General features: G+C 54.0%; 1 protein-coding gene across 2 annotated transcripts in view; it reads right to left on the reverse strand.

Moving 5' to 3' along the window:
• RNF213 (ring finger protein 213) overlaps positions 1 to 15,596 on the reverse strand; it is a 46,367-nt gene that overhangs the window by 5,909 nt on the left and 24,862 nt on the right. For both annotated transcript variants that reach the window (XM_074554796.1, XM_074554795.1), the window contains exons 28-54: positions 15,431 to 15,567; positions 15,036 to 15,131; positions 14,507 to 14,625; positions 13,902 to 14,024; positions 13,241 to 13,323; positions 12,364 to 12,511; positions 11,941 to 12,076; positions 11,351 to 11,539; positions 10,856 to 10,995; positions 10,286 to 10,440; positions 9,588 to 9,800; positions 9,162 to 9,343; positions 8,365 to 8,485; positions 8,159 to 8,259; positions 7,774 to 7,953; positions 7,269 to 7,432; positions 7,073 to 7,175; positions 6,311 to 6,425; positions 5,264 to 5,474; positions 3,913 to 4,103; positions 3,197 to 3,325; positions 2,911 to 3,015; positions 2,418 to 2,660; positions 1,619 to 1,700; positions 1,023 to 1,057; positions 611 to 705; positions 110 to 269 (exon numbers count right to left, since the gene is read on the reverse strand). In XM_074554796.1, the coding sequence (XP_074410897.1) occupies positions 110 to 269; positions 611 to 705; positions 1,023 to 1,057; positions 1,619 to 1,700; positions 2,418 to 2,660; positions 2,911 to 3,015; positions 3,197 to 3,325; positions 3,913 to 4,103; positions 5,264 to 5,474; positions 6,311 to 6,425; positions 7,073 to 7,175; positions 7,269 to 7,432; positions 7,774 to 7,953; positions 8,159 to 8,259; positions 8,365 to 8,485; positions 9,162 to 9,343; positions 9,588 to 9,800; positions 10,286 to 10,440; positions 10,856 to 10,995; positions 11,351 to 11,539; positions 11,941 to 12,076; positions 12,364 to 12,511; positions 13,241 to 13,323; positions 13,902 to 14,024; positions 14,507 to 14,625; positions 15,036 to 15,131; positions 15,431 to 15,567 (3,756 nt within the window). The remainder of the gene's footprint in view (positions 1 to 109; positions 270 to 610; positions 706 to 1,022; positions 1,058 to 1,618; positions 1,701 to 2,417; positions 2,661 to 2,910; positions 3,016 to 3,196; positions 3,326 to 3,912; positions 4,104 to 5,263; positions 5,475 to 6,310; positions 6,426 to 7,072; positions 7,176 to 7,268; positions 7,433 to 7,773; positions 7,954 to 8,158; positions 8,260 to 8,364; positions 8,486 to 9,161; positions 9,344 to 9,587; positions 9,801 to 10,285; positions 10,441 to 10,855; positions 10,996 to 11,350; positions 11,540 to 11,940; positions 12,077 to 12,363; positions 12,512 to 13,240; positions 13,324 to 13,901; positions 14,025 to 14,506; positions 14,626 to 15,035; positions 15,132 to 15,430; positions 15,568 to 15,596) is intronic.

Here is a 15,596-nt window from a genome sequence, read left to right on the forward strand (position 1 = left end):
CATCCTGCCAGACTGCCCTGGCCACTTGGCAGCGTGGTGAAAAGGACCAGCAGCACACAAAGGTTCCCCTACATTCTGTGTGACCCCTTGGAAGCATTTCTGGAGATACCTGAGGGTCTCTGGAGGCTCCCAGCAGCATGGACAGGTGGGTGAGCAAACGGAGCAGCACAAAGACCACGGGGGACACGCCCCTGTCAGACATCCCCAGTGTCCTCCTGTGCTCCACATCTCCGAGGATGTGCCCAGGCTGAGTCCTGTCCTCACGGATCCTGTAACAAAATGCATATATGATTTGGTTTGTTGTTTTAACCTAGACAAAAACCATACAAGACATCTCTGATACCCAGCAATGCCTTTTTGACCCATAATGTCTTTGAATGCCATAAAAGCTGCCAATTCAGAGTGCCACAGGGGAGTGAAGGCTTCCAGTCAGTTTTGTGCACAGAAAAGCAAATTTCTTTGGTTTTGCTGCCTGATTACCCTTGCTTGCACATCCCCTCCTTACACCTTCCAGAGAGCAGCATGAATGCTTGGTACCTGTGGCCTTTGGGGGCACCACAGGCAGGTCCCACCTCCTTTATCCCTGCAAAGGCACTGCAGCAGAGCCCACCTGGACTGCTGGAAGCCCTGCACGGGTTTGTGGTTGGTGCCTCCAATGGGGACGTGGCAGTCGGGACAGCGGCTCGTTTCCATGGGGAGCCCACACTGGGAAAAGCAACAGGAGAACACTGAGTTCCAGAGCAACAGCCTCTCCAGCAGACAGAGGGAATGGAACAAAATCCAGCCTCTAAGGGGTTAATTCAAACCCTGCTACAAAATGGGCCTCTGCCTGATGTTTCCCAATCTGTGGTATGAATGCTAGGGCTATTCCAAATTTTACATTACAATGACAAAATGATCAATAATATCGAGTTTAGAAGTGGAACTCTCTGCATCAGAACATCCAAAACAGTAAACAAAATAAAACAGTGTATTGTTGAAAGCTTTGTCTGCTTAAATACCCACGAGTCCCAAATTCTTACCTCTCCCACAGTGGAGAAGTGGCCATTGGGACATTCTGCGAGGAGAGAAACAAACAGGACAACATTCTAAGACAGATTTATACAGCCCCTGTTATTCCCTTTCACTGGCACCATCATCCTGGAGCAAAGGCATGCTGAAGATCTAATCAAAAACCCTGACCACCCCAAAGCCCAAAGGGCTGACAGGCCCATGCAGGAAGCCAAGGAATTTTTCAGTGCTGCTTCTCCTTGAGAAACAAGGAGTGAAAGCCTGACAGATTGTGCTGCTGAGGGCAGGAATGCTCTCACCCTCCCTTCCCTGCTGCAGGCAGGTGCAGCTGGGGGAAGCAGAGACAAAGCTGGCCAGGAAGGTGGCAGAGCTCTCCTCTCACACCCTGTTTGTGTTGCCTTTGTGCCCCCTCATGCCCTGTGAACAGCAGCAGGCTGAAGACTAAACAGCACTGGATGTCCTTTGGTGCATCACCCACACAAACTGTCTACAAATCTGGATTTACCATGGATAACTCATGCTGAGGAGTGTGTTTGTCCTCACACTTGGAACAGTTTCCCTCTCCAAACCCAAGGAATTCCTTCCCCAGGCAGCCAGCAGCACTCACCATACCAGTGCAGACCATGCATCTCCTTCCAGGTCCTCGCCTGAGCCATCATGTCCTCAGGCATGGTGGGCAGAAAGGAGTGCTGGGGAGAGAAAGGGCAAAACAGTCACAGGAGGATCTGGGAATCAGCTCTGTCCTGCAGCAGCCACTCACTGGGTCTGTTCACACTGGGGAGCAGCAGACATCTGAGAGCAGAGGCCAGGCAGGTGATGCAGAATTTCAGATTCACCTTTGAAAGTCCCCTCTTAGAAGGGTCAGTATTGTTAAAATCCCCTCTTAGAACGGTCAGTATTGTTAAAATCCCCTCTTAGAAGGGTCAGTATTGTTAAAATCCCCTCCTAGAACGGTCAGTATTGTTAAAATCCCCTCTTAGAACTGTCAGCATTATTAAGACTTGCACTCGCCAGCCACCCTGCAGTGCACTGCTGATGCACCCTGGTGTGTACCTGTGTGTTCCCTCACACCCTGGCAGCCAGCAGCAGCAGAGCAGCAGCTCCCTGCCCCTGGCACTGCCTGAGGAGCCAGAGCTCTCTGAGCAGGCAGGTCAGCACAGGGGGAGCTGCCAGCTGCCCTCAGCCTCGCTCACACAAATACCAGCAAAGCTATTTGCTTCATCCTGCTCAGGATGGAGAGGTGCCTTGAAAAGATGCCAGAGCTTGGCGCTGTGCTAATTAACCCCAACAGCACTGCAATAATCCCCCCAGTGTTTCACAGCTCAACCAGTGAGCTGGAGCATTGCTGTTGGGAAAGAGGATCCAGCAGACACAGGCAAGAACCAGGGATGAGCTCGTGCCCTCACCTGCATGTTTTGAGGCTGGAAGGCCAGGTTCCTGAGGGGCTGCAGGACAGGGCTGTGCCCACAGAGCAGCACAGCAGCCACGTGCACGGCCATCTCCAGCACAGCTCCCTGCTGGCCGTGTCCCCGCGGCCCCACGGCCAGCCCGGGCAGGGTGTTCTTCACCAGGGCAACTGCAAGGTGCTGCAGCTCAGGGGAACTCAGCACTGGGCAGCTCTGGATGAACTCAGTCATGGCCTCTGTTTGCTGAAAGCACAGATGGGAAAGAGCTGAAGCCATCAGGATACTGCCCTCACCCAAACAAAGAGCACTGGCAGCTGCTTCCCACCCTGGGTTACTCTGCTCCCAAAACCTCCCCAGCCTGGGCATCACCCTGGCTGGGGCACAGGAGCCAAGCTCCTCCACTCCTGATTGAGATCCCCTTCCTCCTTACCCCCAAAGCAGGTTTGCCACAAAGTGGGGGTGTCCTACCTGCTGCCAAAGGGGGGTGTCCTACCTGCTGCCTGGGACGAAGGCTTGGATCCCCATACAGGACAGTGACCTCTCGGAAGATGGCCAGGAGCAGGTGGGCAGATTCCAGAGCTGGGGGGCTGCTGGAGGCCTGGGGAAGAAGCAAGGATGTGGCTGGGAACAGGCCAGAGCTGCCCCAGCTGATGGGATGTGCAGGTGGGGAAGTGAAGAAACGTGCTTGAGCACAAACCCCAGGGGCTGGGAACAGACAGTGCCCACAGGGACACAGCAGAGCTGGGCCCAGCAGGGCTCTGGGGGGCTCTGGGCTGTACCTGCTGGGCCTGCAGCAGCCCCTGGGCCGTGCCCTCCATCATGGCTCGTCCCACGGCGTCGCGCAGGGCCCGGTAGCGCTCCCCGCACACCAGGTAGCGGTCGATGTGGTTGGACTGGCTGTGCTGCACCTGCCAAGGGAACAGCCGTGCACAGCTCTGGGGACAGCCACCCAGCTGCAGGGGGCACAGTCTCCCCTTCCTGCCGAGCCCTGGTGTCACCCAGTTTTTTTAAGATTTTCTAAGCCCGCTGATGTTGACATTCTTGTAACGAACTTTCTCACGCACTTTCTGTAAATAACTCATTGTTTTGCATTCTTTTGTGGAGGAGAAAAAAATCTGATGACTGTTGGTTTGTCCAGTGTCATTGGAGAGGTGGCACTGTCACCCTCCAATCCACTATCACTTTTGGAAAGCTATAAGTGTTGGAGTCAGAAAATAAACTTGCCTTTTCCACCTTGAGAACAGTTGTGTTATTTCATTTATTTTGGTTTGTTATAACCCAAGGGCATTTCAGGCTCCCCAGAGCAGCAGCAGCAGCAGCCATGGTGCTGCCAGGGGAATCTCCATTCACCAGAGAGCCAGGAGAAGTCACCTCCCAGCCACTGCCACTCTGGCCCAACCCCAAGAGCCACACAACAGCAGGAACACCCCAAAGCAGCACAAAGCGAGGGCAAAGAGGGGACCAGAACCACCACCAGGAGATGCCTCTTGTCTACCTGCTGCAGGATTTCTGCTGGGAACACCCAGCTGAAGCGTGGCTCTGTGACCAGCTTCTGGGCAAACTCCATGCCATGCTGGCTGGCAATCCTCCTGACCAGGTACACACGGTGCCAGTCGTTCCTGGCACGGCTGCAGAACTCCTTCACACTCTCCAGGTAATGCTGCTCCTCCCTCATCTGCTCTGGCTCTGGAGGGGAAAAAAGAGGTCAAAACAACGAGGCAAAAGCACATCTCATCCTGTAAAACTCTTCTGTCTGCCCCAGCTGTAGCACCAATGCCTTTATTAGTATTGTGTTATTACACAGAAGAATTTCAGAGCCCTCCCTTCCTCAGGTTTTGTCTGGGGCCCTTCCTCAGCCACATTTCAGACAATGATTCATTTCTTTGACAGGGAAGGTATAAACTCATCAATATAAACTCTTAATCCCTCCTAGCTGTGCAGAGCTCTCATTCATATAAAACAATAACCCTTACAGCAGTCCTGGGTCTCAAGCAGCATTTATGCTTTAAAGTTCAATTTAGTGGGCTCTAGATAAATCTCACTGTTAGCATCAGGAGGATAAAATAAATCTCCTTCCACAGTAACTACACTGGGGCCACCAGCACAGCCTTGCTACCAGCTACAGAGCACTTGTAACACCTGGTACAGGGCACAGGCATGACTGATACCCCCAAGGAAAAAGGGAATTGCTGCTTTCCTTCTTGGCCATGCACTAGAACAGGTCCTAGCAGGGCACAGGGCATTGCCTATGTCCCACCAGAACAGGTCCTAGCAGAGCACAGGGCACTGTCTGTGCCCCACCAGAACAGGTCCTAGCAGGGCACAGGGCACTGCCTGTGTCCCACCAGAACAGGTCCTAGCAGGGCACAGGGCACTGCCTGTGTCCCACCAGAACAGGTCCTAGCAGGGCACAGGGCACTGCCTGTGTCCCACCAGAACAGGTCCTAGCAGGGCACAGGGCACTGCCTGTGTCCCACCAGAACAGGTCCTAGCAGAGCACAGGGCACTGCCTGTGTCCCACCAGAACAGGTCCTAGCAGGGCACAGGGCACTGCCTGTGTCCCACCAGAACAGGTCCTAGCAGAGCACAGGGCACTGCCTGTGTCCCACCAGAACAGGTCCTAGCAGGGCAAAGGGCACTGCCTGTGTCCCACCAGAACAGGTCCTAGCAGGGCACAGGGCACTGCCTGTGTCCCACCAGAACAGGTCCTAGCAGGGCACAGGGCACGCCTGTGTCCCACCAGAACAGGTCCTACCAGGGCACAGTCTGTGTCCCACCAGAACAGGTCCTAGCAGGGCACAGGGCACTGCCCTGTCCAGCACTCCCAGCAGAGCAGGCAGACTCACGTGTGTGCTGCTGCAGGTGGAAGATGAGCTCTGCAGCCCTGGCCAGGCACAGGCGCACCTCGGCCACGGCCTGCAGGTACTGCACAGAGGCTTCCTGGGGAGCCCCTCTGCTGCTGCAGGGCAGGTAGTGCTCTGGAAAGGCTCTGTCCTCAGGCACTCTGCTCCCGTGCCCACATCCCAGGCTGTTCTCCGACTTCTCACACATGGAATCCTGGAGAGAGGCCACGACACTGGTGAGTGGCAGAGCCACCTCACCCAGCCATTGCTGTGTGCTCATGGCACCCACCTACCCACTCTGGGGTGCCATGAGCACAGAAAAGCATCCCTGACCTTCCAAACCATCCCTAACCCTCCAAACCATCCCTAACCCTCCACCCCACTGCCATTGCCCCCCATCCTAAACCCCTGCCAAACACCATTCCTAGGATGTGCCCCAGCTGTCCCAAACTCCCCAAGCTTGGAGCTGAGCAAGAGCCATGAGCAGGCTGTGAATAACACACATTCCATGATCCAAGATGCCAAGCTCTACCTGTCTGTCCCTTAGCAAGAACAAATGGTGATTTTAACTACAAAATCCTGTAAGTAATAAACCTCTCCCCTGCTGCCACATTTGTTCCAAGTTGTCCAAAGCCCTGAAGGTTATGCAAGGAGAGGCAAGGGAACAATCCAAAAGGCACAATGATTTAAGTTCTGCACAGTGATTTAAGGGTCTGTGGAGACAAGAAGCAGTTCAGCACTGGGCTGCTGCCATGAGAAAGGCCCTGCTTGCTGCACTCCTGTGCTGGAGGTTGAGGTTTAACACCCAGACTCTTGTCCAAGGGAAAGAATTTATGTACCACTGCAAAGCCACTCAAGCCTTTCCTTGAAAAGCAAAGCTCATTCCTGAGAGCAAGCTCTGACCAGGTGATTTGGTATCAACTCCTTCTGGGCTTTCTAGTGAGAAAAATAGCTACATACACAAGAAACACACCTAGAACTGCAGAAGAATTTCTGTTCTTGGCTTTTTTTACTCATGAAACTACAACAGTTTCATAGCCCAGCTCTTACCTCCAAGCAGTTGACAAAAAGCAGGTAGAGCTCTTTTTTGTCATTTTTCTCTAGGAGCTCGTTGTGCTCCACCTGGGACAGGTAGCGCTGCACATCATCTTTGACTTCATTGAAGCTACAGGGGAGAGAGAGACCCTGACACAGCTGCCATGCTGGCAGGGCTGCCCCTGCTCTGAGCTCAGCTCCCACAGGGGCTGGGGGACAGCTGGGGTCGCTCTGGAGCCAGCTGCAAGGTGGACAAGCCCTTGTGCCATTTTCTGCAGTGACATTTGGCAGTGAGCTGGGCTTTGGTCATCAGCAGAGCTCACTGAGCCCTTCAGGACAAAAGGCACCAGGTTCAGGGGTGGGCACACCTGAGAAGGGGCTTTGAGCCCTGCCTGCAAAGGGAGGCTGGGAGGGCTGTGGGAATGGGGGAGGCCTCTGGGGCAGACACAAGATCAGTTTAAATCCTGATTAAATCTCAGTGAATTAGGAGTTTTGCTTTGCTGACCTAGATCAGAGCAGCTACTCAGCCACTTGCAGAACCAGGCATCCACCCTCACCACAGGGTTAGTGAGGGACAGCCAGGTAAATCTTGCACAGGCTGCTCACACTGCACCACCAGCCAGCCAAGCTGCATGACTAATGCAAAGGTTGCGAGATTTTGTGGTGAGTGTGAGATTCAATGGAACTCAGGGAGGTGAGGAGAACAATGGGATGGGTTTGATGAGGAGCTGAGCTGAACCTGGCCTGGCCTAACCTCCCTCAACTGATTGTGCCCACCTGTACTTCAGGAGCAGCTTCAGCATCACAGAGCGGATGATGGGAGTCTCATCTACCTCATCATTAAATGGGGACAGGAATTTGGTGTAGATAGCTGGGTGATCTGTGGAGACAAGGGAAGGACAGGTCTGGCAGGTGAGAGAAGGTGGGGACAGCTCCAGCTCCATAGGACAGTGTGAGGGTGAAGGGAGCTCACCTGGGTCCTTCACGAGGCTTCTGTGAACAAAGAGCAGGTCCAGGAGCCTCTGGATCACCTCTGGCTCAGGGGGCTCGTTGTCCTTGAAGCACATGGTGGTGACCATGTCAATGAAGAAATTGTTGCACCTCTGTCGGAACAGGGCCTTCTTTGCTATGGCAGCTCTGGGAGGGGCAGAAGCAAACACAGAACCCCTTAAAGCACAGAGGAATCCAGCACACACAGAGGCAAAAGTCACCCAAGAGAGGCACTTTCCAACCTTCCCAGTGAGATGAACCTTGACATCCCTTCCAACCCAAACCATTCTATGATTTGCATGTTTTTACAGAGGCCAAGGCAGCTTTTTCCTTTTTAAAAACGACAGAACAGACAGGGCCTGTTCAGCTCCAGAGGGATGAAGCAGAGTTCACCCCCCACTCTGCTCATGTTCACCATCTGAGTTGAGCATTTCCTCACAAAGCCTCCCCACTGAATGCTCCCACCTTGGAGAGGGTGGCTGCAGTACCTGAGCTCCTCAGAGACAGTTAATTGCACGTCCTGCAGGGCAGCCCTGCAGTAGGGGCAGTACATCTGTGCTGGCACCAGCCACTGGCTGATGCACTTGTGGCAGAACACGTGGTTGCAGGGCATGCACACGGGCTCCTTGGGCTCTCCCAGGCAGATGGGACACGGCTCCAGACCATGCCTGGAATGCAGAAACAGCAATGAGCTCAGCTGCTTCCAAAAGCCCTGAACATGTTCAGCTGCACTAGACCAAGAGCTGGCTCACTGCTCAGCCCAGGGTGCAGAACCAAGCACCTTGGCTTCCACTGCACCCATGCAGCACTGCCATGACACAGTGTGCTGGCAATGTCCCTGCTGGCCCCTGCAGCCTGCCCCAGTGCCAGTACCTGTAGAGCCTGCTGCTGACCTCGTTCTTGCACTGGCACAGCACTGTCAGCACTGCAACAAAGGTTGGATGGCACTTCATGTCTGAATCGTGCTGGAAACACTGCACAGGGAAAGGACAGGGCCCAGTGACTGAGCTGCAACACCCGGGAGCAGAATTGCCACGATCAGCAGAAGAGGGAAGAGGTGAAATGGCAGCTCTGCTCACCTTGGCAAGAAGCAGGGTGTATTTCCTCACCAAGCCCTCGAATTCGGGCATGAGGGCGCGGATGCCCAGCAGGACGTGCTCCACAAAGAGTGCCATGGCAAACACACGGCTCCAGCAGGCCCTGGGGGGACAGCAGGCTGGCACCAGGGCAGCCAGGGCTCACTGCTGCTCCTGCTGCCCTCCACAGCACCCTGCACTTCTCACTGGCACTGCCCTTTGGTTTTCCTGAGGGGTTTTTGTCAAGGACAGAACATTCCAGCACTTCGCCCAGGGGGCTGAAGGGCCTGGCCTGGAGGCAGCACTGCAGCAGGACAGCAGCACTGCACACACCTTCCCACACCTCTAGCTCCAAAAATTTTTAAAATACCAATCACAATTAGCTGCACTTTCTTCACTTCAAATAAACTAAACAAGGTCTGTGAGAAACTGGGATAGTGCTCTGGGCTCCCTTCCAAAGCACAAGAGGCAGTGAAATTCCCCATCTCTTGAGTCCTTATGCACAGAGGATGAAGTGGGGAGACACTGCTGGTTAACAGGAACCTGAGGAGAGTTTTAAATAACCCCTGAACCCAGATGGAATGCACCAGATGATACTGCCAAATTTAGAGAGAGAATCTGCAGGAGATGAGGGGAAAAAAATGTGGTTCTTGCTGCTTGGTATGCAATTGAGCCCAGCAGGAACCTGGAAAGGTTTGCAAAGCCTGAGAAAAGCAGCACCAGAACAGCTCCAGGCTGCTCCAATGCCCCAGAGCACCCTGAGGCAAAGAGCAGGGCTGTGGGCAGAGCTGGGCACCCACCTGAGCTCCCTGAGCAGCTGGTGGCAGCGGCTGCCCCTGCGCTGGGCACTCTCCTCTTTGCACAGGAACTCAATGGGCATGTGGAGGTTCTTCACCCTCTGCAGCCAGAGCTCAGGGGGGGCTGTCTGCACCAGCTTCTCCAGCTCCTCAGCACAGCCCATGGCAGCCAGCACGTCCAGAACCTGCACACAACAGGGCCAGGGGTGACAACAGCAGCGTTTCAGAATTACTTATGGACCCTGGGCTCTCAGTCTGCCTTGCTACAGCACATGCTCTACTGAATAATGTCCTAAACTTTGCAATTCTCATGTTTGTGGCTTGGCTCATTAGCATGTCCTATTAACTGGTGCAAAAGCAAGGCAAACTCTGCTAAAACCTGCTTGTAGCGATAAGAACACAGCAATCAGGCTGAGGCAGTGACTGTACCATCTCAGAGCAGGGAATCCTGTACCCCTGCTGGCCCAGGAGGTGCCCAGTCACCCGTGGGTACACAGCCAGGATCCTGGAGAAGTTCTGCAGGCGGCTCCTGAAGCGGCTGTGTGCCAGGTGGGCCCAGGGCAGCGAGGGCACCAGCTCCTTCCTCCAGGGGGACTCTGCCACCCACTGCTCCACACAGGACAGGAACGCCACGCGCAGACACTGCGGGGTGGGACACACACAGCCAGAGGTGAGAAAGTGCTCTCATCATTCTAATATATTTATATCTAATTTATTTATATATATATCTCTAATATACTTATATCTAATTTATTTATATATAGCTCTAATATACTTATATCTAATTTATTTATATATATCTCTAATATATTTATATCTAATTTATTTATATATATATATTTATATCTAATATATTTATATCTAATTATAATTTTATAATTTTGTACGGGAAAGCCTGGCTAAATTCTCTGAAAGATGAGAAGAGAATCACTTTCCTACAAAGACAGCCTTAAATGTGACAATTTATACAGGTTCTGCCTTTCTGAGTGACCCCAGTTCAGTGTCTGCTCTGGGGTTCCCCTGCTGCTGTCTCGGAGGGGATTCTCCCCAGGGCAGGGCTGATTCAGGGGGACACATTCACAGGCATCACACTCTCCTCCCCATCCAAAGCATTTCCAGCCCCTGACCTGCAGCTCCTCCTGGGAGGACACACCGATGGTCAAGACAATGAAGTCTGTGATGTAGCACTCAAAGAGCATCTGCCTTTCTCCCTCAGTCAGAGAAGAGATGAATTTTCCCAGGGCAGTTTTCTGGAAGTATTCCACAAACTTCTCAGCATGGCCTGGAAAATGAGGATGCAGAGAAAAGCTGGATGTTAGGAGGAAGCTGGCTTTGACACAGCATCTATCCTAGAGGCACTGACACCTCATTAATCACTGATGCATCCAGCACTCCCCTCATCCAGGGCACTGAGCAGGGACTCAGGCCAGGCCTTGTCAGCCCAGCACCGTGTTGTATTTCTGCAATCTCACCTTGTCATTAACTCCTGGCTGCTCCACAGCACTTTGAATGCAAGGGCACAGCACAGGTGAGAAAGATGAATGGTGAGAAGCACAAGAAGAGCTGCCTGCACAGAACTCTGCTGGCTCCCAGGAGCACAGAGGGACTGAAGGTGACTCCAGAGACAGGAGGGACACGGCAGTGACAACCCAGAGCTCAAAGGGCAGTGGATGGAGATGCTGAAGCCAGGCTCTCACCTTCAGTGTTTTGGATGTACTGAGCCTCCAACCACATCTCTTCCAGGTACTCCTTTATCCTCCAGCTGAAGGGCATCTCATTCCCAGCATCAGCAGATACCATCATGTTGTTCTGCACCAGGATTATCTCTGGCTGAGGGCTGGGGGGTTAAAAGGTCATTAATGCACAGGGCTTTTCTTTGGGAAAGCAGAGACTGCAGAAAGCAACTGAGCCCTAGGAGGGATGGGGACAGAGAAGGGAGGGAACTGCAGGACTCTGAGGAGAGCAGGATGAACGGTGAGCAGTGCCCTGCTGCCCTCTGGGGCAGCCAACAAACAACATCCCTCTGCTTTGGGGGGTTAGAGCCAGTGCTGGGCTGCTCCTGGTGCTGCCATCCCATCCCATCCCATCCCATCCCATCCCATCCCATCCCAGCCCATCCCAGCCCATCCCAGCCCATCCCAGCCCATCCCAGCCCAGCCCATCCCATCCCTCCTGCTGCTCCCCAGGCTCACCTGTTCTTCCCCACCCCGGGAGAGACACTCAGGAATTTGGAGTCACTGAAGATGAACATCCACAGCTTTGTCACCCACGTGGCTCCTGGCCTGGCCAGCAGCTCCAGATTGCCATTCCTGTCCATGACAGCGACCAGGAGAGCCAGGAAAGGTGTGACCACCTTCTGCACTCGCTTCCACAGGGTGTGCCTTGGGGGAGAGAGATGGAGAAACCCAGAGGGAACGTGAGCAACACCATCAGCAAAACAGAGGGTGCCTGTCCTGAATGACTGCTGACCTTGGCACGTGACAGAATCCTAATGCTGCCTTTATGGGAAAGAACACAACCAACAGAAAACCCTGCACTTCTCACTCCTGGCTCATCTGTAATCCCACTCGAGCACTTGTGCATCCCTGTCCCAGTACAGCCCCTGCAGCTCCAACTCACCCTTCCCCAGGAGAGGCTGAGATTGCCTTCAGAGAGGTTCCAGCACAGCCTGGGGACTGACACTGCAAATGTCCACACCAGTTACACCAAGCTGCTGGCTCTGCTGCACAGGTGCCACCCGCAGACCCTTCCTGGAGGCTGCAGGTGACAAGGCAGGGCTCACCTGAAGGTACCTGCCTCCTGCAGAGCACTGAGGTTGGAGGCCTCCCGAAGCACCCAGTTCTTTGGGTGAAGGGAATTTTCTTCTTGCTTCTTCAACAGGCTGGAGAGACGAGCCTTGGTTATCTTCAGGAAAGAGGCTACAAAACAACAGGGAACTTGTGTTTTCTTTTCCATTAGCTTGGACCCAAATATCCCACCAAGCACAGCATTTGACAACTGTTCCAATAATTGGCCAAGTGGGGAAAAAACAGGCAGCACAGTGGGAGAAAAAGCCACCACTATAACAGCAGAAAAGCCCTACACCCACCCACACACTGCAGCAGGGACACATTCTGGGGAGAGCCCCCTTGCCTGCACCCCAGCAAGGAGCTCTGCATCCCCAGTGAGCTGTTTGGGTTGGTTCTGACCTCCCTGCAGCACACACCTTTCAGCTCATCCTCTGTGGAGAAGAGGCCAAGCAGAATCTCAATCCTCCTCCTGCTGCGGCTCAGGTCCTCATTCTGGTCCCTCAGCATGCCCACAGCACTCTGCACACAGGTCCTCAGCAGCACCGTGGTGTCCAGGATCTCCCCCTGCCCAGGAAAACAAGGGCATTTCCCCAGAGTGACCCTCCTGGCCCCAGCACCCTCCCCTGAAAGGCTCCCAGGCTCCCTCCAAGGGCTGCTGCCTTTCCATCCCTGTTCCCAGCTGCCATTCTCAGCCCTTTGCTGTCAGGAACGTGATGCAGCTTCTGTGCCCCTCTCAAACTGGCCTGTGACACAGCATTTGTGCTGAGCTGAGACTCCTGCAGGGCAAGATTCAGCAGTTTGAGGAAAGAAATGGAAACAATCGATGTGGCCAGGGAAAATGTGCCCTTCCTGGGAAATGCTCCATGTCCCTGGTGCTGGCCATGCCCAGCTGAGGCTGCCAGGGGCACACAGAGCAGTGTGAATGTGGCTGCAGCACAGCCAAGCCCCCAGCCAGCTCCAGCTCAGAGCACACATCTGCAGTGAGGCTCAGGAGCACAGCTCCCACCTCAGGGGAAGGAAGGAAACAGAAACTCTTAGAGCTGATGTTTAAAAATCAGAATAATTAAATGACAAAGGAATTAGAGTCCTTAGAATGGTCGATTTCTTCAGTGATGCTGATTTTGACTGGGCAGTGGGGAGGAGGAACTTGTGTCTGATCAGTAACACTCATGATGCAAATATTGCTGATTGGTGTCAGGTGAAGGGGACACAAAAGGTGGGCTGCACCCATGGATGACAGAGCAGAGAGCCACAGTGACAGCTGAGAGGCAAACAAATGTATTCTGAACTGACCTCCTGGTGCTCTGCTCCTGGCACTGGTGTTCCAACCTCCACCTCCTCCTGCTGAGCTTCTCCACTGGCAGGCAGAGCTGCAGCTAAGGAGGAGAATGTTCATTAGAAAGCAGCAGTGCACTCCTGCATCAGTCAGATCAGAGTTTATTTTCGCAACTGCATCCCAGAGCAGCAGAACATCTGTCAGAGAGCCATTAGCACCTGCATGAGTAGCTGAGAGTCACCTCTCAAACACAGCCACAGCTGCTCGGGCTGTCAGGCCTCATGCAGCAAGAGCTGGAAGAAATGTGACACTGAGCTAATGCCTTAAGCTCTCCCTGACTCCTGTCAGGCAGTGTGGTGAAAGGAAAAGAGTAAGAAAAAGCTGAGGGGAAAGAAAGATCCTTGTCAGTCTGTGTCATGCAGCATCTGCTGCCTCCTGTGCTGGGACAGAGCACTCAGGCTGCTGAGCAGTGCAAATGCCACAGTTTTGTCAAAAATAAAAGGGAGAAATAAATACCAAATTAGCTTGCTTGATGGCCTAAAGTTGTAGCAATGAATTAAATACAAGTTGGGAGCCCCCCAAACCCAGGAAAGTCATCAGACAGGCTGTGGCAGGCATCAGCTCCTGCAGCACCAAGCGTGGGGCCACAGCTGCCCCTGTCCCCAGCACACAGCTCACCTCTGGCTGCAGCTGGCTCCTGGGAGAACACCTGGCTGATGGTGAGGTTCTGCAGGGCTGTCAGGTCAGAGATCATGTCCTTGGACCTGCGCAGGTCGTCGATGTGCACCGACTGCCACAGCCCTGCAGGCACAGAGCAGCAAGGAATCACCCCCAGCCTTGTTCTTCCAGAGCAGCTCCCCCAGAATCACCTGCCAGCCCCTGGTTACCTTCACAGTCACCAACTCTCACCTCTTGCTGCAGGAGGGGAGAGCACAATGCCCTCAGACCCTGCACACATCCCTGCCTGACAGTCCCAAGGTTCTGAGGCTCTCAGAAGCCCCCAGACCCAGAGGAACCTTGCTGGATGAACCAGCACCTGCTCCAGAGCCTCTGGAGGACAGCACACCCACAGAGTCACCCTCGTGGCTCTGCGCTGCTCTCCATGACTGCAGAGGGGACCAGTCTGCCAGCAGGCAGGGCAAGGTGCTACCTGCCAGGTACTGCTCCCCTGGGCAGCCCAGTGGGACAGGGAAGCAGCTCTGACAACCCACAGGACACACTGAGCCCAGCTTGTCAGCACTGAAAGGAACAGACTGCCTGAAGGGACAGATGGGCACACCCACCTCCATGGAATCCCACGTAGGAGGTGCCTCCTTTCAGCCGGGAGAGCTTCATGATGAAGTAAACAAAGACAGAGGCCTGCCCCAGGTCCACCTTGTTGATCTCATTGACCACGGTGTACCTGCAGCAGAGGGGAAATGCTGGTGGCACAGCAGGGGCACACAGGGGCCCACGGACACGGGTCCTGTCCCAGAACAGGCACAGGTGACCCCCACTCCTCCCTGCCAGCTGTGGTGCTGAGCTGCCACCTCCAGCTGTGCCCTGGATGATCCCATGACCCTCAGCCCTTTGGGAATCCTGCAGCCAGTGCCCAGAATTCACACTTCAAAGGGATTATCTGCTCGTTTCACCCAGCTTAGCTTACTCTGACTTGGGTTATGCATTATTTGAAATACGATCAGTGCAACTGGATTCATTTTGCTACAGATTAAAGGATTGCACATTGCTGAGTGTGAGATCCCCAAAGAGCACCAATAACCAAACACGGGGAGGAGTGGCCAGGCAGAACTGAAGCACTCCACACCCACTCACTTGGCTGAGGCAATGAGCTGGGCATTCTGAGAGCCATCTTCAAAGTCTGTCTGAATAATGAGGACTTTATTTCCTGTAGTGGAATCCAGGAAATCCCTGAAGAGTGAAAAGAGATTTAACAGAAGTCACTGAGTATAAAGATCAAACATTAAAGACCACAGAGCCAGTCACTCCACATTAGCTTTGGCTGCTGCAGGAGGAGAGAGAAAAACCACCAAACCCCATCACATGTGATGGAGCTGACAAGGCTTGTCCCTTCTCAGCAGATATCTGGGCAGAGCCAGCCCCGTGCCAGCCCAGCCTCCCTTTTCCATCTGTGCTGCTCTGAGTGCTCTGCCCACACACCCTGCACACAGCTGCCAGCCCATTGCAGGGAAACCCCGGCCCACACTCACCGGATGCCCTTCAGGAAGGAGAACTCAGTGTCAAACTGCTGCAGGAACAGCAGCTGGGGCCTCTGGGCCTTGCCCTGCACCTCCCTCTCCAGGCAGGCAACGTCGGCACTGGTGAGCAGCCGGGAGAAGGTGGTGACCTGGGGAGAGAGGGGCAGCAATGCAGCAC

This window comes from Zonotrichia albicollis, chromosome 19, assembly GCF_047830755.1.
Source record: "Zonotrichia albicollis isolate bZonAlb1 chromosome 19, bZonAlb1.hap1, whole genome shotgun sequence".
NCBI classification, from domain to species: Eukaryota; Metazoa; Chordata; class Aves; order Passeriformes; family Passerellidae; genus Zonotrichia; species Zonotrichia albicollis.